We start from the raw sequence: 23,773 nt of genomic DNA, 5'->3' as shown, positions 1-23,773 counted from the left end.
AATCAGGAGAAAGGGCAATAAAATCCCCCCAAAAAATCAGGAGAAAGGGCAATAAAATCCAAAATCAGGAGAAAGGGCAAGAAAATCCCCCAAAAAATCAGGAGAAAGGGCAAGAAAATCCAAAATCAGGAGAAAGGGCAAGAAAATCCCCCAAAAAAATCAGGAGAAAGGGCAATAAAATCCCCCAAAAAATCACGAGAAAGGGCAATAAAATCCAAAATCAGGAGAAAGGGCAATAAAATAAAAAAAAATCATGAGAAAGGGCAATAAAATCCAAAATCAGGAGAAAGGGCAATAAAATAAAAAAATCAGGAGAAAGGGCAATCAAATCCAAAATTTAGGAGAAACAGCAATAAAATCCAAAATCAAGAGAAAGGGCTATAAAATCCAAAATCAGGAGAAAGGGCAATGAAATCCAAAAAAATCAGGAGCAAGGGCAATAAAATCCAAGTGCCCAGTGCTGCATTTTGGCCACAATGACCCCTGCAGTGCTCTAGGCTGGGCACAGAGTGGGTGGACAGTGCCCAGGCAGAGAGGGACCTGATGGACAGCAGGCTGGGCATGAGCCAGCAGCGTGCCCTGGTGGCCAAGAAGGCCAATGGCTCCTGGCCAGTATCAGGAATGGCGTGGCCAGCAGGAGCAGGGAGCTCATTCTGCCCCTGCACTGGGCACTGGTGAGGTCACACCTCGAGGGCTGTGTCCAGTTCTGGCCCCTCAGTTTGGGAAGGACGTTGGGACGCTCGAGCGCATCCAGAGGAGGCAACGAGGCTGGAGAGGGGCTGGGAACACAAACCCGAGGCTGGAGAGGGGCTGGGAACACAAACCCGAGGCTGGAGAGGGGCTGGGAACACAAACCCGAGGCTGGAGAGGGGCTGGGAACACAAACCCTGTGAGGAACGGCTGAGGGAGCTGGGGGTGCTCAGCCTGGAGAAAAGGAGGCTCAGGGGTGACCTCATCACTCTCCACAGCTCCTGAAAGGTGGCTGTGCTCAGCTGGGCTTGGGCTCCTTCTCCAGGAACTGACAGAGCCAGAGGACACAGCCTTAAGCTGCACCAAGGGGAATTGAGGAAATTAGGAAAAAAGTGTTTTACAGAAAGGGTGATAAAATACGGGAATCATCTGCCCGGGGAGGTGGTGGAGTCACCATCCATCCCTGGGTGTGTTTAAAACAAGCCTGGATGTGATACCAGGGTTGAGTTGAGCTGTTGGGGCTGGGTTGGACTCGATGCTCTTGGAGGTCTCATCCAACCTGGTGATTGTGGAATTCTGTGACAATGAACAGAATCTGGTTCCTAGGGCTGGTTTTAGGCAGTTGTTTCATTCCAGTTAAGCAGAGGCAGCCCAGGTGCAGAACACAGGGAGTGGGAGAAGGGAATCAGGGAATGTTGGGGGATTCTGGGCACAAGGGCAGCAGAGACCCAGCAAGGGCTGCAGTCATCCCATCCCATCCCATCCCATCCCATCCCATCCCATCCCATCCCATCCCATCCCATCCCATCCCATCCCATCCCATCCCATCCCATCCCATCCCATCCCGTTCCACCTCCAAGGATGAACCTTATCCCAGCCTCCTGTGGGGCTGATGGTGAGCAGAGAGTGCCAGGGCTGAGGGCAGCCCCGGCTGTGAGCCAAGGAGAACATCTCGAGCTCTTTCCCTCAGGGTCAGGCAGGTCCAGCGTGGCCCCAACAGCTTTGGGTTCATCTGAGTGCTGGGAGAGCATCCGGGCTTGGTTTCGTGTCCTCCTGGGGCTGGTTTGGTGGGGCTTTAAATTTTGGGTCCCTGTGTCCAGTTTGGAGGTTCCTGTGTCCAGTTTGGGGTTCCTGTGTCCAGTTTGGAGGTTCCTGTGTCCAGTGTGGGGTCCCTGTTTCCAGTTTGGGATCCCTGTATCCAGTTTGGGATCCCTGTATCCAGTTTGGGGCTCTGTGTCCAGTTTGGAGGTCCCTCTGTCCAGTTTGGAGGTCCCTGTGTCCAGTTTGGGCTTCTGTGTACAGTTTGGGGTCCCTGTATCCAGTTTGGGGCTCTGTGTCGTTTGGGATTCTGTGTCCAGTTTGGGGTCCCTGTATCCAGTTTGGGGCTCTGTATCCAATTTGGAATCCCTGTGTCCAGTTTGTAATCCTTGTGTCCAGTTTGGGGTTCTGAGTCCAGTTTGGGGTCCCTGTGTCCAGTTTGGGGTCCCTGTATCCAGTCTGGGGTCCCTGTGTCCAATTTGGAGGTTCCTGTATCCAGTTTGGGGTCCCTCTGTGCAATTTGTGGCTCCTGTATCCAGTCTGGGGCTCTGTGTCCAGTCTGGGGTTCCTGTATCCAGTTTGGGATCCCTGTGTCCCATTTGGGTCCCTGTGTTCAGTTTGGAATCCCTGTATCCAGTTTGGGATTCTGTGTCCAGTTTGGGGTCCCTGTTTCCAGTTTTGGGTCCCTGTATCCAGTTTGGGGCTGTGTTCAGTTTGGAATCCCTGTGTTCAGTTTGTGGTTCCTGTATCCAGTTTGGGATCCCTGTATCCAGTCTGGGGTTCCTGTATCCCGTTTGGGTTCCCTATATCCAGTCTGGGGTCCCTGTTTCCAGTCTGGGGTCCCTGTTTCCAGTTTGGGGTCCCTATTTCCAGTTTGGGGTTCCTGTATCCAATCTGGGGTCCCTGTTTCCAGTTTTGGGTCCCTGTATCCAGTTTGGGGCTCTGTGTTCAGTTTGGAATCCCTGTATCCAGTTTGGGATCCCTGTGTTCAGTTCGGGGTTCCTGTATCCAGTCTGGGGTCCCTGTTTCCAGTTTGGGATCCCTGTTTGCAGTTTGGGGTCCCTGTTTCCAGTTTGGGGCTTTGTGTTCAGTTTGGAATCCCTGTGTTCAGTTTAGGGTTCCTGTATCCAGTCTGGGATCCCTGTATCCAGTTTGGGATCCCTGTATCCAGTCTGGGGTCCCTGTTTCCAGTTTGGGGTCCCTCTGTTCAGTATGTGGTTCCTGTATCCAGTTTGGGGTCCCTGTATCCAGTCTGGGGTCCCTGTTTTCAGTCTGGGGTCCCTGTTTCCAGTTTGGAATCCCTGTGTTCAGTTTGGAATCCCTGTATCCAGTCTGGTGTCCCTGTATCCAGTCTGGGGTCCCTGTTTCCAGTCTGGGGTCTCTGTTTCCAGTCTGGGGTCCCTGTATCCAGATTAGGGTTCCTGTTTCCAGTCTGGGGTCCCTGTTTCCAGTTTGGTGTCCCTGTATCCAGTCTGGGGTCCCTGTTTCCAGTTTGAGGTCCCTGTTTCCAGTCTGGGGTCCCTGTTTCCAGTTTGGAATCCCAGTATCCAGTTTGGGGCTCTGTGTTCAGTATGTGGTTCCTGTATCCAGTTTGGGATCCCTGTATCCAGTCTGGGGTCCCTGTTTCCAGTTTGGGGTCCCTGTTTCCAGTTTGGGGTCCCTGTATCCAGTCTGAGCTTGTCTGTCCCTGCCCTGGGGCACAGCTCACCTGCTGGCCCTGCCTGGGCTTGCTCCTGCCTGCAGCAGGATGGGTTCAAAGCCAGCCAAGCCCCGCTCCAGCCCCGGTGAGAAGATGGATCTGCCTCCACTCTCCTGGTGGCATTGGAGAGCTGCCCCTTCCCAGGGGGAATTCTTGGCTTCCATTTGTCACCCCAAAAACCCCTCGCTCCAGCAGAACACGGGTTCTTTTTTGGGGGAAAAAAACCCTCACCAGAACTTTGAATCCTCCTGGAGCCCACCCTCAGCTCAGCCCGGAGCTGCTCTGAGCCTCACCCAGCGCCGGGGCTGCTCCGGGGTGTGTCAGAGGAGCCTTGGCGAGCCTGAACCCGGGGCGGGTTTGGTTTGCTTTTCCCAGGATTGCAGCATCCGTGCCCTGTCTCCCCTATTGCTGACCGTGCCCGCTTCAGCTTGCATTGCCTTGGGAACGGGGGCTGGCCCTGGGCTCCTGCCGGGGGCTGGGGGGCTGCCCGTGCCCTGGGGGGCTGCCCGTGCCCCGGGGGGCTCCTGCCCATGCCCTGGGGGGCTGCCCGTGCCCTGGGGGGCTGCCCGGGGGCTGCCCGGGGGCTGCGGGGCTCCATGCGCTGGGGGGCTCCATGCCTTGGGGGATCCCTTCCCGTGCCCTGGGGGGTTCTCTGCCCTGGGGGCTCCTGCCCGGGGCTGGGGGTCTCCATGCCCTGGGAGGGTCCTGCCCGTGCCCTGGGGGGCTCCATGCCCTGGGGGTCCCTTCCCGTGCCCTGGGAGGCTCCATGCCCTGGGGGGCTCCTGCCCGTGCCCTGGGGGTCCCTTCCCATGCCCAGGGGCTGCCCGGGGGCTGGGGGGCTCCCCGTGCCCTGGGGGGCTCCCTGCCCGTGCCCTGGGCTCCTGCCCGGGGGCTGGGGGGCTCCATCCCCGGGGGGGCTCCATGCCCTGGGTGGCTCCATGCCCTGGAGGGCTCCATGGCCTGGGGGTCCCTGCCCGTGCCCTGGGGGGCTCCATGCCCTGGGGGTCCGTGCCCGGGGGCTGCCCGGGGGGGGCTCCATGCCCTGGGGGTCTGTGCCCGGGGGCTGCCCGGGGGCTGGGGAGCTCCATGCCCTGGGGGTCCCTACCCGTGCCCCGGGGGGGAGGTTCCATGCCCTGGGGGGCTCCATGCCCTGGAGGGCTCCATGCCCTGGGGGGCTCCATGCCCTGGGGGGCTCCATGCCCGGGGGGCTCCATGCCCGGGGGGGTTCCATGCCCTGGGGCTCCATGCCCGGGGGGCTGCCTGTGCCCTGGGGGGCTCCATGCCCTGGGGGGTTCCATGCCCTGGAGGGCTCCATGCCCTGGGGGGCTCCATGCCCTGGGGCTCCATGCCCGTGCCCTGGGGGGCTCCATGCCCGAGGGGGTTCCATGCCCTGGGGGTCCCTGCCCGTGCCCGGGGGGGTTCCATGCCCGGGGGGCTCCATGCCCTGGGGCTCCATGCCCGGGGGGGCTGCCCGTGCCCTGGGGGGCTCCATGCCCGAGGGGGTTCCATGCCCTGGGGGTCCCTGCCCGTGCCCGGGGGGGTTCCATGCCCGGGGGGCTCCATGCCCTGGGGCTCCATGCCCGGGGGGCTGCCCGTGCCCGGGGGGGGTTCCCTGCCCTGGGGGGCTCCATGCCCGGGGGGGGTTCCATGCCCTGGGGCTCCATGCCCGGGGGGCTGCCCGTGCCCGGGGGCTGCCCGGGGGCACTGACGGGGGTCTCTCTGCAGCGGGACGTCCCCCCTGGCCTGCCTGAATGCCATGCTGCACACCAACTCCCGCGGCGAGGAGGGCATCTTCTACAAGGTCCCGGGCAGGATGGGCGTCTACACGCTCAAGGTGAGTGCCAGCCCTCGGGCACGGCCGGGGCACCGTGCCAGGCTCCCCGGGCTCCCCGGGGCTGCAGAATCCCGCCGGGATGGACGGGATTCTGAGTCAGAGGTGGGGGAAATGGAAATGGAGTGGAATGGAATGGAATGATAAAATAAAATATGAAATGAAATTAAATGAAAAAATAAATAATGAAATGAAATGAAATGATAAAATATGAAATGAAATAAAATTAAATGAAATGAAATGATAAAATAAAATATGAAATGAAAAAATAAAATAAAATATGAAATGAAATGAAATGAAAAGAAAAGAAAAGAAAAAAATTAAATAAATTAAAAAATCAATAAAATAAAATAAAATAAAATAATTAAATAATAAAATAAAATAATGAAATGAAATGAAAAAAATTAAATGAAATAAATAAAAATAAAATCTAAAATGAAATAAAATAAAATTTAAAAAAATTAAATGCAACAAAATCTATGAAATAAATAAGTGAAAATGAAATGAAATTAAATAATGAAAGGAAATAAAATAAAATAAATGCAACAAAATCTATGAAATAAATAAGTGAAAATGAAATGAAATTAAATAATGAAATGAAATAAAATAAAATAATGAAATGAAATAAAATAAAAAATCTGTGAAATAAAATAAATTAAAATAAAACAAAATGAAATAATGAAATGAAAATAAGATGAAATAAAATAATTAAATGAAACAAAATAAAATTATGCAATAAAATAAAAATAAAATAATATAAAATAAAATTAAATCTATGAAATAAAGTAAATGAAAATGAAATAAAATAAAAATTTGAAAGAAAATAAAATAAAATTATGACATGAAATAAATGAAAATAAAATAAATGAAACAAAGTAAAATAAAATTAAATATATGAAATAAATGAAAATAAAATAAATGAAATTAAATACAATAACTGAAAATAAAAATGAAATACATTAAATAAAAGAAATGAAAAGGAAATAAAAGCTTTTAAAACCCCTCTCCGTGACCCCATCTCTAAATCAGAGCAAGCTGTAATCCACCAGTCCGAGTCCGAGCTGTGCCCGATGCCCACCTGGGCACCTGCAGGGATGGGCACCCCACCCCCCCGGGCAGCCCCTGCCCACGCCCGAGCCCCCTTTGCATGGGGCGGTTCCTGCTGCTCTCCAGTTCTCCAGCAGGATCCCAAAGGAGGGGAAGGGGTAATTAAAGCGTTAATGAAGTGCAGCCCTGAGAGGTCACTGCAGCTCTGCACCCCAATTACTGCCCCAGAAGGGAAGGAGTTAATGTTAATTAACTCCTAATTAATAGTAGTAAGGTGTTAATGAAGCTCCAGCCCTGAGAGGTCACTGCAGCTCTGCACCCCAATTACTGCCCCAGAAGGGAAGGAGTTAATGTTAATTAACTCCTAATTAATAGTAGTAAGGTGTTAATGAAGCTCCAGCCCTGAGAGGTCACTGCAGCTCTGCACCCCAATTACTGCCCAGAAGGGAAGGAGTAATTAAAGAGTTAATGAAGTCCAGCCCTGAGAGGTCACTGCAGCTCTGCACCCCAATTACTGCCCAGAAGGGAAGGAGTAATTAAAGAGTTAATGAAGCTCCAGCCCTAAGAGGTCACTGCAGCTCTGCACCCCAATTACTGCCCCAGAAGGGAAGGAGTAATTAAAGCGTTAATGAAGTCCAGTCCTGAGAGGTCACTGCAGCTCTGCACCCCAATTACTGCCCCAGAAGGGAAGGAGTTAATGTTAATTAACTTCTAATTAATAGTAATAAGGTGTTAATGAAGCTCCAGCCCTGAGAGGTCACTGCAGCTCTGCACCCCAGTTACTGCCCCAGAAGGGAAGGAGTTAATGTTAATTAACTCCTAATTAATAGTAGTAAGGTGTTAATGAAGTCCAGTCCTGAGAGGTCACTGCAGCTCTGCACCCCAGTTACTGCCCCAGAAGGGAAGGAGTTAATGTTAATTAAGTCCTAATTAATAGTAGTAAGGTGTTAATGAAGCTCCAGCCCTAAGAGGTCACTGCAGCTCTGCACCCCAGTTACTGCCCCAGAAGGGAAGGAGTTAATGTTAATTAACTTCTAATTAATAGTAGTAAGGTGTTAATGAAGCTCCAGTCCTGAGAGGTCACTGCAGCTCTGCACCCCAAGTATTGCCCCAGAAGGGAAGGAGTTAATGTTAATTAAGTCCTAATTAATAGTAGTAAGGTGTTAATGAAGCTCCAGCCCTAAGAGGGTAACTTCACTGGCCTCAGCCCCTGTCTAGAGATGGGAAATCACCTTGTCCCCAGTGTCAGTCAGAGAGGGAATAACGGGGAATTGTCTTTAAAAATCAGCTGGATTTTAAACGCTAGGGGGAAGCTGGCTCACAGAATTCCTGATCTGGGGTGGATTTGTCCCTGGAGCCCGGCCAGTGCCACCCCTGCCATGGCAGGGACACTGCCACTGTCCCAGGGTGTCCCAGTGTCCAACCTGGCCTTGGGCACTGCCAGGGATGCAGGGGCAGCCACAGCTGCTCTGGGAATTCCAGCCCAGCCCTTCCCCACCCTCACAGGGAACAATTCCCAATTCCCAATCTCCCATCCAGCCCTGCCCTCTGGCACTGGGGATCCATCCCCTGTGTCCTGCCCCTCCATGCCTTGCAGTGGGGTTGGTGATCCCTGGGGAATGTGGGGAAGGGCAGTTTGGGAGGTGACGACGGGGACAGAGCTGAGGACGTGTCCCCTGCCCTCAGTGTTTATATAGGGACCCGCAGAAGGCTTTGGGGCCAGCCCCGAAGCAGCTGTGGGGCATTTAAAGGGTCACACGTGGCCAACAAACCGCGGCTTTGGGGTTTTGTCCCTCGCACTGGGGTTGACCCTGCTGTGGCTCTGTGGTGACCCTGCTGTGGCTCTGTGGTGACCCTGCTGTGGCTCTGTGGTGTCCCCTGGCAGAAGGACATCCCGGATGGGCTGAAGGAGCTGTCGGAGGGCTCCGAGGAGAGCAGCGACGCCCACTCTGACTCGCAGAGCTCGGAGCACAGCAGCTCCAGCAGCGACGGCTGCGCCGCCAAGGACAGGAGGAAGAGCAGGTGGAAAAGGAAAGGTGAGTTCCTGCCTGGGGACAGGAGGTTTAACCTGGCCCCTGGGTTCCTCAGAGCGATCCCAGCTGAGCCGGGCTGCTCAGCTGCTGCTGCTGCAGGTGTGGAGGCCTCCAGGTGGGCAGGGAAGGGGACAGGTACCTGAGAGTCGTGGTGTGAAAAGCCAGGTGTCTGCTGAGGAAGGCAGGTGCCTCCCCTGAAATGGAAAATGCAAACCCCCTCCCTCTGAATTACGATAATTTTGAAATTAAGGGGCTCTCGGGCAAAGATACGGGAGCAGGGATAACAGTTCTTTATTAGGGAAGAAAATGAAAATAGAATAAAAAATGCAGTGATACAAAACAACACAGGGAGTCAGAGCACTCCCTGACGCTGTTGTAGTTGGGATGGAGACAACATAAAGCAACACGCTCCATTTTCAGAGGGCTTCAAACTGGTTTTATTCTAGCATTCATGCTTGTTATGCATTCTTACAAAACTCCTAAGTTTACTCATTGGTCAGGAAAGACAAAGTGCTCCTTGGAATAGAGAATTGCAGGTTTCTCTTATTTCTCCTTCTTTCTTTCTTGGTTTCTGTGTCAACGACCTTGGTAGAAAATTCTTCCAGGGGTAAACATGGATCCTCTTACCAAACTTCTCTCACAGAAATTGCTGTAAAACCTCTTCCACATGACAGCCCGTGGGTCAGGCTGGTGGCAGCAGTGCCATTCCATGGGGGCTCAGCCCTCCTGCAGTGCCAGCTGTGCTTCTGCTGGAGCAGGATCCTGGACAAGGCTGGAGTTTTCCTCTGGAGCTCCAGGGCTGGTGTGGATGGGCCTGGGCTTCCTCTGGGAATGCAGTGGGGCAGAAAGCTGCTCCTCTGGGAATGCAGTGGGGCAGAAAGCTGCTCCTCTGGGAATGCAGTGGGGCAGAAAGCTGCTCCTCTGGGAATGCAGTGGGGCAGAAAGCTGCTCCTGTGGGAATGCAGTGGGGCAGAAAGCTGCTCCTCTGGGAATGCAGTGGGGCAGAAAGCTGCTCCTCTGGGAATGCAGTGGGGCAGAAAGCTGCTCCTCTGGGAGTGCAGTGGGGCAGAAAGCTGCTCCTGTGGGAATGCAGTGGGGCAGAAAGCTGCTCCTCTGGGAATGCCGTGGGGCAGAAAGCTGCTCCTCTGGGAATGCAGTGGGCAAAGGCTGCTGTGGTGTTCCCAAAGCCTCAGATTGTATCCAGGTAGGAATGCTTGGCTCCTCCTCTGGAGCATCTCTCAGTGGGATGATGGAATTTTCTCAGCCATGCAGGGACACCCACTGGCCCATGAACAGCAGATAATTAATAATTAATGGCCCATGAACAGCAGATAATTAATAATTAATGGCCCATGAACAGCAGATAATTAATAATCAATGGCCCATGAACAGAAGAGATCTCCTGGAGGGAGGATGGGTTGTGGAAGAGATAAAGAAAATGAACAGAAGACAACTGCCCACAGATGGGAATAGAACACACACCCCCAGGCACATCTTAGAGCCCAGGACACTGTGACAGCTGCGTGCAAGGCTCTGACACCTCCCAGGCACTGCCAGGCGTTCCCTGCCATGCCCTGCATCCCTGCAGGGTCCTGGAGGGTTTGAGCCTGAGCCCTGGCCTGGTTCAGGCTCCTCTCCTTCAGAATATTTGGATATTGAGTCCCTGTTAGTGTTCACCTTCAATCCACTCTTCTCCTTCTTCCTTCTCCCCTCACTCATGCACAGAATTCCTTGGCTGAGGCAGGACAGCATCCCTGGGTGTGTTTAAAACAAGCCTGGATGTGGCACTGGGTGCCAGGGTTGAGTTGAGCTGTTGGGGCTGGGTTGGACTCGATGCTCTTGGGGGTCTCTCCCAACCTGGGGATTTCTGTGAATTCTGTGACATTATTTCAAAGGTATTTCCAGTGCCCTGGGACTGCAGGCTGAGGCAGAGGGGTCCCAGAGCTGGCCAGGGGTCACCTGGGCCAGCCCCACCCAGCCCTGCCCTGCAGCCACAGGCCAACACCAAACTGGGTTATGTGCAGCTGTAAGCGTTGAAAGCACCAGGAGAGTACAAAATGGTAAAAAAAACCCCTTAGAAATTAAACTTGACTCCAAATCCATCCTTTGACAGCAAAGCTGTAGACAGTCTGGTTGAAATATTTTCGTTTTTAACAAATCCTCTCGAAATATTTGGTCAATAAGGTTGAAATATTTTCATTTTCAACAAATCCTCTTGAAATACTTGGTCTGTAAAGGGGGATTCTGGCTACTTTTCCTGTATTTTCCAATGTTACAATATTAGGTAAAAGCCTGTGAGGGAATTTCTGTATATTTTAGAGAGATCTTTATTTAGAAATACATGTAGAGATGTGAGATAACAGTTTTATATATCACATTACCAAAGGGCTGGAAAGGCAGGAGGAAGCCAGGTGAGAAGGAAATGGAAATCTTACCCTGGAACAGCTGCCAGCAGTACCCAGAACAGGACAATGTGAAGGATAAATACAAAAAAAACCAGGGGTGGCTCCTCTCTGAGCTCTGGTGCTGAGCATCCCATGGGCACTCACTCCAAGGAACTCCCATCTGCCCGTGAATTTCTCCTTCAGGTCCCTTCCACAGTTCCATGAAGAATGATTTGATTCTGTTTTCAGTCCCATAAAAAAAAATCAAACCAATGCAACTATTATAATTCACAGCATCACAGTCAAACCCCAACGATTTCCTAATTACAGTGCACTATAAACATTTCTTAACCTATCAGTTTTAACTACATTATTATAAATATTTTAAAACCAATCATCTAAAATTACCCCTCATAAATCCTACTACAGTATATCTTTCACACTTCTGCAAAATATATCCAATGTTATTTACAGGACCGTCCTTTAAAACCTATTTCTAATTCAATTTCTCTCTCAACAATAGCTATCCTATTTGATGCCATTTCTAAATCAACATTTCTTACCTCAAAATTTACACACTCTTATCAAATTTTTTAAAATTTTCTAGAAACCCATTTCCCACGTGGAGCAAAGCAGGGCTGGCTGCTCGGGGCCAGGGATTTCTGGAGCTGCACCTCCCTCCCCCTGGGCATTTGTTGTCTCTCTCTGTGTTTCCCCTGCCCGTGCTGGCCCTTCCCGAGGCAGCCAGAGGCACGGGGCAGCATTCCATGTGGATTTACCCTCCATGGAATGGATTTACCCTGCCAGGGCTGGATTTACCCTCCGGGCACTGCGCTCTGCCATCCCCAGCAGAGCTGGGAGCGGTCACCTGTGTCCAGATTGGTCACCTGCGTCCAGACTGGTCACCTGTGTCCAGCTCGGTCACCTGTGTCCAGATTGGTCACCTGTGTCCAGCTCGGTCACCTGTGTCCAAATTGGTCACCTGTGTCCAGCTCGGTCACCTGTGTCCAGATTGGTCACCTGTGTCCAGCTCAGGAGAGACCTGGAGGGGCTGGAGCGTGTCCAGGGAAGGGAATGGAGCCCCAGGAGGGGCTGGGGGAGCTGGGAAGGGGCTCAGCCTGGAGAAAAGGAGGCTCAGGGGGGACCTTGTGGCTCTGCACAACTCCCTGCCAGGAGGGGACAGCCAGGGGGGGTCGGGCTCTGCTGCCAGGGAACAGGGACAGGCCAAGGGGAAATGGCCTCAGGCTGGGCCAGGGCAGGCTCAGGGTGGGCAGCAGCAGGAATTTCTCCCTGGAAAGGCTGGGCAGGCCTTGGCAGGGGCTGCCCAGGCAGGTGTCACATCCCTGGAGGTGTCCAGGGCAGGCCTGGATGTGGCACTCAGAGCTCTGGGCTGGGGACAAGGTGAGGATTGGGCACAGCTGGGACTGGATGGGCTGGGAGGGATTTTCCAGCCTCAGGGATCCTGGGATTCTGTGAAGTTCAAACAATCTCTGCCTGAAGCATTTTGAAGCTCAGCTCTCTGTGAATGACCTTGTTCAGACACTCAGTGGGATTTTTGGGGTAATTTTCACCAGGTGGAGCCCCCAGCTCTCTGTACTGGAGCAGCTGCACTGGGGAGCTGAAAGATATAAAAGAGCTGTGCTGGCAGTGCCCAAGGCCAGGTTGGACAGGGCTTGGAGCCACCTGGGACAGTGGAAGGTGTCCCTAAGGGTGGCACTGGATGAGCTTTAAGGTCCCTGCATCTCAAACCAGACTGGCATTCTGTAAAGTCTGCAGGGAAGATTTTCTTTCATTTTCAGTATTTCATTTCCTTTGTGCATCCGGAAGGGTTCTTTTCATTTCCTGCAGCTTCGTGACCTTGCTGCATACAAAAAGTGCCATTTAATACCCAAAAAGCTGCCATGAAGGGCAGGATTGAGGCAGGAAGTGGGCTCAGCTCCATCCCAGGCCTGGCTCATCCCCCTGTCCTGCAGGCAGGGATGAGTGAAGTGGAAATGAGGGAACCTGCAGCCCTGGGAGCCCCTGGGCCATCCCAACTCCCATCCTGACTTTGGGGCACCAGCAGAGGCAGGGCTGGTGCTGGCAGAGATCCTCAGGGTTCCCCCCCTGAGGCTTTTCCTGCTGGTTTTATTGTCACCTGCTCCCTTTGTTTGCTGTTTGTGAAAAACGCCAATCACTTGGTTTTTAAATTTTTTTAAAGTTTAATAATAATAAAATGGTTATAAAAATAGTAATACAATTAGAGTAATAAAAAATTAGAATTAGGACAATTACAAGACAATAAAAAGCAAAGAATTACAGACACCTGGATGCTCTTGGGCACTTAAGCCAAGACAAGCATGCCTTGTGAGCAAAGGAATAACCTTAAAAGCAACAGCCTGTTGCATATTCATACATCTCATACATGATGCATAAATTCCTTGCAAATTAAGAGCTTTTCTGGTTTTTGTCAACTTCTTCTCCTTAATCCTGGTGGTTCCATAAAGAGAGAAGGTGGAAGAATGTTTATCTTTGCTGATAAGGAGGCTGTTACTCTTTATGGGCCCTGTCACTCTCTCTGCGAAGAATTTCTTGATTATCTCATCTCTTTCTTGACCTAGTTAAAAAGTATCTTACATAGTATAATTTCTATTTTAACGTCGTGTTATGACCTAAAAATACATTTAACACACTACTTGAGAGAATTAATACAGCATAACTTTCCAGCATTACACATATAATATTCATTGTAATATCTGTGAAAAGCCAGTCATAAAATGTGCATTTTTCACATGTTTGTAACCAGTGAGGAGGATTCCTCTGGGGCATCAGCCCTGGCATGCAGCACTCCTCCAGTGCCACGGAGCACACAAAAACCTGGGACGTGGAGCACGCAAGGACCTCCTTCCTCATGAACAACATCCCAAATCTCAGGGCTGGACTGGAGAATGAAACGAACAGGGCTAATGCCTTTGTTAATGTTCAGCTCTTTATTAAAAAGATCAGCTGGGCAGGGGGCTCGACACGGAGCTCACCCCCACAGCTGTAGCTTTCCCAGGTGGCCAAAAGGAAGGAGGTGTGCAGAGTGTGTCACTGAAGTCCAGAGCAGCAGCTCTCCCTTCTTCTTTCCTTGTGGCAGCACCAGGAATTTCCGTCTCTTCATTTTTGCTTCCCACAGCCTACTGTAGTCTAGTCTTTTGTAGGTGATGGTGACGGGCAAAAGTCGATCAGGGGATGTGTTTCCCTCTTCCTCAGCTAGGGCGTTTGTCTAGCCCCCTCTACTGTGTTTAGTTCTTTATTTAGGGGTGTCTTTAGCCCCTAAAAAACGCTCTCATGGTTTTCTTTATTTGCATTTTAGTCCCAGAATGGCAGCGTGGATGGGGGAGGCAGGTTATTTTCAGGTAGATCAGAGAAAACAAACAGAGCAATCAGCTAATTAACATTTCAATATCGGTACTCAGCTAGAGTTAGTAGGTTTTTTTTTAGTGTTGCCATAGGAACTAGGAAGGCCCTGCCCGCGTCTCTGGGGAACACCTGGGAACTTTGTTCATTACAGAGAACATCCCAAACGCAGCTCAGCCCTGTGTGAGGGTGGGGTCAGCAGCATCCCCACCTTTGGGATCAGCCCATCCCCACCTTTGGGATCAGCCCATCCCCACCTTTGGGATCGGCCCGTCCCCAGGGTTTTGGTGGGGAGCAGAGCTCAGACAGGGCACTGGTTGTTTTTTGGGATCTCAGGAGCAGAGCTGGGCTGTGAGAGGAGGGAATGGAGGTGAAGAGCAGAGCAGGGCAGGCAGGGTGGGGTCAGCAGCATCCCTGGGACTTTTGGGATCAGCCCATCCCCAGGGTTTTGGTGGGGAGCACAGTTCAGACAGGGCACTGGTTGTTTCTGCAGGGTCTGAGGAGCAGGGCTGGGCTGTTGGAGGAGGGAATGGAGGTGAAGAGCAGAGCAGGGCAGGCAGGGTGGGGTCAGCAGCATCCCCACCTTTGGGATCAGCCCATCCCCACCTTTGGGATCAGCCCGTCCCCACCTTTGGGATCAGCCCATCCCCAGGGTTTTGGTGAGAAGCAGAGCTCAGACAGGGCACTGGTTGTTTCTGCAGGGTCTGAGGAGCAGGGCTGGGCTGTGAGAGCAGGGAATGGAGGTGAAGAGCAGAGCAGGGCAGGCAGGGTGGGGTCAGCAGCATCCCTGGGACCTTTGGGATCAGCCCATCCCCAGGGTTTTGGTGGGGAGCACAGTTCAGACAGGGCACTGGTTATTTCTGCAGGGTCTCAGGAGCAGGGCTGGGCTGTTGGAGGAGGGAATGGAGGTGAAGAGCAGGCAGGGTGGGGTCAGCAGCATCCCCACCTTTGGGATCAGCCCATCCCCACCTTTGGGATCAGCCCATCCCCAGGGTTTTGGTGGGGAGCAGAGCTCAGACAGGGCACTGGTTGTTTCTGCAGGGTCTGAGGAGCAGGGCTGGGCTGTTGGAGGAGGGAATGGAGGTGAAGAGCAGAGCAGGGCAGGCAGGGTGGGGTCAGCAGCATCCCCACCTTTGGGATCAGCCCATCCCCACCTTTGGGATCAGCCCGTCCCCACCTTTGGGATCAGCCCATCCCCAGGGTTTTGGTGAGAAGCAGAGCTCAGACAGGGCACTGGTTGTTTCTGCAGGGTCTGAGGAGCAGGGCTGGGCTGTGAGAGCAGGGAATGGAGGTGAAGAGCAGAGCAGGGCAGGCAGGAGCTGCCTGAGCCCTCCGTGCCTGTGCTCATCCCCAGCAGAACAGGAAGCGTGTCCGGATAACATCAGCAGCCACTTCCTTATTTGTGCAAAAACCCAAGTGCTCTGGCAGCACAAAGCAGCTCTGGGATTTGGGGAGGGAGAGCAGAGCCCTGGGTGCCTCTGCAGAGCCCCGTGGGCCCCAGGAGGGGCTGGCAGCAGCAGGAATGTTCACGGAGCAGCTCCGGGCAGGTAAGGCAAGAACTCGTGGCCCAGTGTAGGAACGTGCCCCCTGTTGATGGAGTGACTCAGTCAATTCTTTGTCTGCTTAAAAAGGCAAAAAGCCCACAAGTTTCTCTCCAAATTTGCTAAAAAGACACCTCATAGGACCTTTTGGACTTCAGCTCAAACCTGGGGCTCTCTGATTAGACAGAGGCCAAAAGGTCCCATCTAAGTAATTCACTAGAAAAGGAAGAGAACAAAGGAAATAATCACTTTTGTGGGGTGTTACAGCAGGAGCAAGAACCTCTTGTCCCTGGCTCAGTTTTTCTCTGTAAGAACTTTGTTATTTTGCCTTTTATTAAACCTTTTCCTGTTTCCAACACTACCTCAGAAGCCATCCTGCTAATTTTATGCCATTCAGAGTAGCTAAACTATCTCAAGTGTAATAAATTCTCTAAGAGCTGATAAGACCTAGCTCGAAGAGAAGCCCATCAGGCCAGTTCCCCTTCTGGGGCCTCTCTGTGGCCACCAGGCTGACACAGACCCCTTGGCTTGGGCCTGGAAGTGGAGCAGCTGCTGGAGTTTGGTGATAAAAACAGCTTTTTTGGGATGCAGGCCTTGTGGAAACACCTCAGGTCCACCACGGGGAGGCCCAGGTTGGGTATTGGGAACAATCCTTTCATGGAAAAGGTGCTCAAAGCCTGGCACAGGGTGATTCCCCATCCCTGCAGGGATTTAGAGCCCTGTGGATGTGGCACCTGGGGACAGAGGTGGCTTTGGCAGTGCTGGGGATGGTTGGACTCCGTGGTCTCACAGGGCTTTTCCACCCAAACACCTCCACGACTCTCAGAGGATGATTCCTGGGTTCTGTGGTGTTTCAAACCCTCCTGAAAGCTGAGCCTCGCTCAGGTGCTTCTGGCAGGGCCTCACCAGGGCTGGCTGTGGGGGACAAGGTGCAGAGGTTGTGCTCAGCATGAGGCCATGGGGCTCCTCCAGCAAAACCCAGCCCCGGTCTCTGTGCTAAAAAAAGGAAAAACACGGGGAAAAAAAAGAGATTGTAAAACCAGCTTTAAGGGAAAAGGGGGAAATGAGCCAGGCCAGATGATGGGTGGATGATCCTTCTCCAGTGGGCAGTGATCAGCTTGGCTTGAGTCTTTGCAGAGCTGAGGGTCCCTCCAGGCTCCCAGAGCTCTGCTTGACCAGCTCAGGGTCCAAAATCTCTGCATTTGGTGTCTGTAAAAAGTCAGGTACTGAAACCAGGTTGGAAGATTTGGGCAAGGTTCAAACAGGCCAGAGCAAGAGCTCCTGTGGGGTGGGGCAGTGAATTAATCACCTGCAGTAATTAAAGGTGGTCTGTGTGCTTGGGAAAATGGGAATAAGGGATAAAAACACTGTTCTGACCTGGAGATCTTTGCGTTGGCACAGAGGAAACCCTGGGGGCCAGGGAAATGCCAGGTCACAGCTGGAAGGTGGCACCTGCTTTACTGGGGAGCTTTGTGTCCCCTGAGGGCCAGGGCCTGCCCAGAGCAGCTGCCAGGAACAAGAGAAAAGAAAGGATTCTCCCTTTTTTTTTTTTTTTTCCTGGCACTTTGTTTCTTCCTGCTGAAGGCTGGGTAGAAATATCAGCTTTTCTAAATGCAGCAGTTCCTGCACGTGGCTGGGGGGAAGCTGCTTCCTGAGGATCCCCTTGTGCACTTCACCAGGGGGCTGCACGCACAGAAATCTCCTTTTCCCCTTTTTTTAGCTTAATGGAGCTTCTTTTCAGCCCATCCAGTCCAACCTGTGCTCAATCCCCACCTTGTCCCCAGCCCAGGGCACTCAGTGCCACATCCAGGCCTGCCCTGGACACCTCCAGGGATGGGCACTCCAAACCTGCCTGGGCAGCCCCTGCCAAGGCCTGCCCAGCCTTTCCAGGGAGAAATTCCTGCTGCTGCCCACCCTGAGCCTGCCCTGGCCCAGCCTGAGGCCATTTCCCCTTGGCCTGTCCCTGTTCCCTGGCAGCAGAGCCCGACCCCCCCTGGCTGTCCCCTCCTGGCAGGGAGTTGTGCAGAGCCACAAGGTCCCCCCTGAGCCTCCTTTTCTCCAGGCTGAGCCCCTTCCCAGCTCCCCCAGCCCCTCCTGGGGCTCCATTCCCTTCCCTGGGGCTCCATTCCCATCCCTAAAGCTCCATCCCCATCCCCAGCTCCATCCCCTTCCCAGCTCCATTCCCATCCCTGGAGCTCCATTCCTATCCCTGGGGCTCCATTCCCATATCTGAGGCTCCATTCCCTTCCCTGGATCTCCATTCCTTTCCTCAGCTCCATTCCCATCCCTGGAGCTCCATCCCCATCCCCAGCTCCATTCCCTTCCCAGCTCCATTCCCTTCCCAGCTCCATCCCCATCCCTGGGGCTCCATCCCCATCCCTGGGGCTCCATTCCCTTCCCACACATCCCAGGGGCCAGTGGCCAATTCCCTGTGCCTCGTGCTGAGCAGTGGCACTGGCTGGGCTTTGGGACAGAGCCTGGCACCCTTGGCAGCTCTGTTCCTCTGGAGCAGCAGTGTTTGGGCAGCTGGCAGTGTCTGTGTCACACTGAGCTGCCAGCAGCACGTCACACAGCAGCGGTGGCAGCAGCTCCACGCACATCCTGTGTCCAGTGGGGCTTGCTTGTCGTAAATGCTCTGAATTTGGTTGAATTTCCTGTCCTGTGTAAAGTAGAAGCTTGGTGTTTAAACTAGAATACATAAATATACAGAGAAACGCAGAGGGTGGGGACATGAGGAGTCCTCAGAACCATTGCTGAGGGTTCTGGATTTGCTCTGAGTGACCCAAAACATCCAGGTGGGATCAGGCTCTGCTCCCAGGGAACAGGGACAGGCCAAGGGGAAATGGCCTCAGGCTGGGCCAGGGCAGGCTCAGGGTGGACAGCAGCAGGAATTTCTCCCTGGAAAGGGTGCTCAGCATTGGCAGGGGCTGCCCATGCTGGAGTTCCCATCCCTGAGGGTGTCAAGGAATGCCTGGATGTGGCACTGAGTGCCCTGGGCTGGGGACAAGGTGGGCATTGGGCACAGTTGGGACTGGATGGGCTGGGAGGGATTTCCCAGCCTCAGGGACTCTGGGATTTCTGGCATTTCTCCTGCACTGGCTGCTCAGAGCAGCTTTGCCCCTCAGAGTCCTGCCCTGCAGTGACACTCCCAGCCCAGACTCCTTCCCCCTGCAGGACTGTGAGCAATAACAACCCAGTTTTTATTTTTTATCTTAACTGCTCCCTGTGGTTCTTGATGAGAATTCCTCAGAGCTCTGAGGAGCTGCAGATTTCAGCTGGGCTTCTTGGCAAGGATTCCCTTCCAGTCGGATTTCCTTGCGTTTCTGTCATTTGTGGGAAATGAAACCTTTTGGAGGGAAGAACAGGAGTTAATGCTCCAGACATCCCTGCCCTCACTGGCAACCTGGGCACACTCCCTGTGCCCTCTGGGTTTGTCATCTCGCAGCACAGGAGTTCAGAGAGTCATGGAATGGGTTGGGAGGGACCTCAGAGCCCAGCCAGTGCCACCCCTGCCATGGCAGGGACACTGCCACTGTCCCAGGGTGTCCCAGTGTCCAACCTGGCCTTGGGCACTGCCAGGGATGCAGGGTGGGCACCCTGTGCCAGGGCCTGCCCAGCCTGCCAGGGGAGAATGAGTCAATGCCCAATGAATTATTCAAAATTGAAGAATGAGTTAATAGTTAAAGAATGAGTTAATAGTTAAAGAACGAGTTTATAGTTAAAGAACGAGTTAATAGTTAAAGGATCAGTCAGTGGTTAAAGGATCAGTCAGTGGTTAAAGGATGAGTTAATAGTTAAAGGATCAGTCAGTAGTTAAAGGATCAGTCAGTGGTTAAAGGATCAGTCAGTGGTTAAAGAATGAGTTAATAGTTAAAGGATCAGTTAATAGTTAAAGGATCAGTCAGTAGTTAAAGGATCAGTCAGTGGTTAAAGGATGAGTCAATGGTTAAAGGATCAGTCAGTGGTTAACAGATGAGTTAATAGTTAAAGGATCAGTCAGTGGTTAAAGAATGAGTTACTAGTTAAAGGATCAGTCAGTGGTTAGAGAATGAGTTAATAGTTAAATAATGAGTTAATAGTTAAATAATGAGTTAATGGTTAAAGGATCAGTCAGTGGTTAAAGAATGAGTTAATAGTTAAAGGATCAGTCAGTGGTTAAAGGATCAGTCAGTGGTTAAAGGATGAGTTAATAGTTAAAGGATCAGTCAGTGGTTAAAGAATGAGTTACTAGTTAAAGGATCAGTCAGTGGTTAGAGAATGAGTTAATAGTTAAATAATGAGTTAATAGTTAAAGGATCAGTCAGTGGTTAAAGGATCAGTCAGTGGTTAAAGGATGAGTTAATAGTTAAAGGATCAGTCAGTGGTTAAAGGATCAGTCAGTGGTTAAAGGATCAGTCAGTGGTTAGAGAATGAATTAATAGTTAAATAATGAGTTACTAGTTAAAGGATCAGTCAGTGGTTAAAGGATGAGTTACTAGTTAAAGGATCAGTCAGTGGTTAAAGGATCAGTCAGTGGTTAGAGAATGAGTTAATAGTTAAATAATGAGTTACTAGTTAAAGGATCAGTCAGTGGTTAATCCTCCCCTCCAGAGCAAGGCCCACAGCAGCTCCCTGACTTCCCGAAGCATCCCAGGGCTCAGCCAGGGCTGCTCCTGGCTCTGGGACTTTCCCTCTCATCCCTGCTGTTCCCACAGCCCGGTGACATCGGTGCTGCTGTCCCCAGCTGGGCTGGGACGCTGCTGCTGGCTCAGAGCAGAGGGATGCCAGGCAGGGCTGTGGGGAGGAGCTGTCCCTGCCTGTCCCTGTGCCCTGTCCTTGTCCCTCTGTCCTGTCCCTGTCCCTCTGCCCTGTCCTTGTCCCTCTGTCCTGTCCTTGTCCCTGTGTCCTTGTCCCTGTGCCTCTGCCCTGTCCTTGTCCCTCTGTCCTGTCCTTGTCCCTGTGTCCCTGGCTGTGCCTCTGCCCTGTCCTTGTCCCTCTGCCCTGTCCTTGTCCCTCTGCCCTGTCCTTGTCCCTGTGTCCCTGCCTGTGCCTCTGCCCTGTCCTTGTCCCTCTGTCCCTGCCTGTGCCTCTGCCCTGTCCTTGTCCCTCTGTCCCTGCCTGTGCCTCTGTCCTGTCCTTGTCCCTGTGCCCTGTCCTTGTCCCTCTGTCCCTGCCTGTGCCTCTGCCCTGTCCTTGTCCCTGTGCCCTGTCCTTGTCCCTGTGTCTCTGCCTGTGCCTCTGCCCTGTCCTTGTCCCTCTGTCCTGTCCTTGTCCCTCTGTCCCTGCCTGTGCCTCTGCCCTGTCATTGTCCCTCTGTCCTGTCCTTGTCCCTGTGCCCTGTCCTTGTCCCTCTGCCCTGTCCTTGTCCCTCTGTCCCTGCCTGTGCCTCTGCCCTGTCCTTGTCCCTCTGTCCTTGTCCCTGTCCCTCTGTCCCTGCCTGTCCCTCTGTCCCTGCCTGTGCCTCTGCCCTGTCCTTGTCCCTCTGCCCTGTCCTTGTCCCTGTGTCCTGTCCTTGTCCCTCTGTCCCTGCCTGTCCCTCTGTCCCTGCCTGTCCCTCTGTCTGTGCCTGTCCCTCTGCCCTGTCCTTGTCCCTGTGTCCCTGCCTGTCCCTCTGTCCCCTGCCTGTCCCTCTGTCCCTGCCTGTCCCTGTGCCCTGTCCTTGTCCCAGCAGAGGGACAGATGCTGTCCCTCTGTCCCTGCCTGTCCCTGTGTCCCTGCCTGTCCCTCTGCCCTGTCCTTGTCCCAGCAGAGGGACAGATGCTCTCTCTCTGTCCCTGCCTGTCCCTCTGTCTGTCCTTGTCCCTCTGCCCTGTCCTTGTCCCTGTGTCCCTGCCTGTCCCTCTGTCTCCTGCCTGTCCCTGTGTCCCTGCCTGTCCCTCTGTCCTGTCCTTGTCCCAGCAGAGGGACAGATGCTGTCCCTGTGTCCCTGCTTGTCCCTGTGTCCCTGCCTGTCCCTGTGTCCCTGCCTGTCCCTCTGCCCTGTCCTTGTCCCTGTGTCCCTGCCGTCCCTCTGTCCTGTCCTTGTCCCAGCAGAGGGACAGATGCTGTCCCTCTGGGAGCTTCAGGGAGCCTTTGGGAGCCTCAGGGTGGAGGTGTCCCTGCCTGGAGGGGTGGCACTGGCTGGGCTCTGATGTCCCTCCCCTCCCAAAGCATTCCAGGATTCCCTGAGCTGCTCTGAGGGCCTCGCTGAGCTCGGGGCTGCCGCTGGCTCGGGGACAGGCGTGGCTGCAGCACGGGTGGTGCCACTTCTCAGAAGGAGAAGGGACTTTTCTGCAGAACTGGGTGAGGACCAGCAGGATCTGCAGTGTCACACGAGGGGGTTTCACACTGCAGGGCGTCACACTGAGACACGAAACAACTCACAGAAGCAGGCGAGATGTAAAAGGAAAGAAAAAGAACCCAAAAAAGCAAACTGTATCTTCTGACCCCACTGTATGTACAATAGCAAAAGTGACAGTGGACTGGGGGGTGACACTGCCACCTCTCCAACCACACTGGTCAAGCCAAAGTCCATCAGTTCTCTCCTCCCACAAAGAAGAATGAATGAAAACAATCATTATTTACATGAACATGTGTGAGAAAACTCAGCTGAAATATGTAAATATCAGAAGGCACAGGAACTTCTGGAAGAACTTTAAAGCTCTCAAAAGAACAGGGCGACAGCTGCTCCCACCTGTGGCTTCTCCAGAGCAAACAGAACAATCCTCCTTGGTGTTGTGCTGCTCCAAGGGCACTGGGGCACCTTCCCCTTCAGTGGGGGGACATCTCCCAGCTGGCAGCACCAGGGAACCTCTGGGAGGTTTGGGTTCTGCTGGAAAACAGCCTCCATCCATCCCCCAGTGCCGGGTGCGTGCCGGGATTCCTGCTGTGCTCTGCACCTGAGCATTCCCAGAGACGTGGTGGCCAAGGCTGGCCCTGGCTCAGGGCAGCTCTGTGGCACCACTGGGCTTCCTCTCCTCTCCTCTCCTCTCCTCTCCTCTCCTCTCCTCTCCTCTCCTCTCCTCTCCTCTCCTCTCCTCTCCTCTCCTCTCCTCTCCTCTCCTCTCCTCTCCTCTCCTCTCCTCTCCTCTCCTCTCCTCTCCTCTCCTCTCCTCTCCTCTCCTCTCCTCTCCTCTCCTCTCCTCTCCTCTCCTCTCCTCTCCTCTCCTCTCCTCTCCTCTCCTCTCCTCTCCTCTCCTCTCCTCTCCTCTCCTCTCCTCTCCTCTCCTCTCCTCTCCTCTCCTCTCCTCTCCTCTCCTCTCCTCTCCTCTCCTCTCCTCTCCTCTCCTCTCCTCTCCTCTCCTCTCCTCTCTCTCTCCTCTCCTCTCCTCTCCTCTCCTCTCCTCTCCTCTCCTCTCCTCTCCTCTCCTCTCCTCTCCTCTCCTCTCCTCTCCTCTCCCTCTGGTGTTGCTGAACCGTGGCCAAGGGGAGCTCCAAAAACTCCTCCTGCTGCGTTTGTGCTGCTTCCCAGTGGATCTGATGCCTTGGGAAGGCTGAGCTGGAACAGAGAGCTAAAGGATAAATCAGGGATTTATTCAAAGGATCTCCTCCATGGATCCACCTTGGGCAGCACCAGAGCCCAGCCAGGGCTGCACCCAAGAGGAACCAAAATGGTCCCAAAATGCCCGAGCGCTCCCAGGGGCTCTCACTGGGATCAGCTCTGCTCCATTTGCATATTGGGGTTAATTGTACAATCACAGCTTTAGGTTATGAAGCCCCATCCTTGTTTTTCTCTCTCCAGCCCATGTTGTCTGTGCTCTTGGGGCTGAGATTTGGATCATTTGTCCTTGGTCCCCAGCTGGAGCAGGAATTGTTTTGTCTCCCTGCTCTGTGCACAGAGCTCACCATCCCATAATACGAGGCCTAGACCCACACACTAAAGCAGCACAGAATGTGAAAATATAAAACCTAAAACCTGAGGCATCACTGCCACTGCAGAGGGACCCAGGCATGGCCAGGGTGGGATTGCAGTGTGGGGTTCCAGTGTGGGGTTCAATTGTGGGGTTCAATTGTGGGGTTTCACGGTGGGATTGCAGTGTGGGGTTCCAGTGCAGGGTTCCAGTGTGGGGTTCCAGGATGGGATTGCAGTGTGGGGTTCCAGTGCAGGGTTCCAGTGTGGGGTTCCAGGATGGGATTGCAGTGTGGGGTTCCAGTGTGGGGTTCCAGTGTGG

General features: G+C 53.1%; 1 protein-coding gene across 1 annotated transcript in view; it reads left to right on the top strand.

Annotated features, from left to right (window-relative positions):
* The window catches only part of ASXL2 (ASXL transcriptional regulator 2), a 97,962-nt gene that overhangs the window by 52,416 nt on the left and 21,773 nt on the right, over positions 1–23,773 (top strand). The window contains exons 3-4 of the mRNA XM_054002159.1: positions 5,153–5,261; positions 8,191–8,341. Of these exons, the coding sequence (XP_053858134.1) occupies positions 5,153–5,261; positions 8,191–8,341 (260 nt within the window). The remainder of the gene's footprint in view (positions 1–5,152; positions 5,262–8,190; positions 8,342–23,773) is intronic.

The sequence above is a fragment of the Vidua macroura genome, chromosome 35 (assembly GCF_024509145.1).
Source record: "Vidua macroura isolate BioBank_ID:100142 chromosome 35, ASM2450914v1, whole genome shotgun sequence".
Taxonomy (NCBI): domain Eukaryota; kingdom Metazoa; phylum Chordata; class Aves; order Passeriformes; family Viduidae; genus Vidua; species Vidua macroura.
This window is presented reverse-complemented; position numbering and strand designations above follow the sequence as displayed.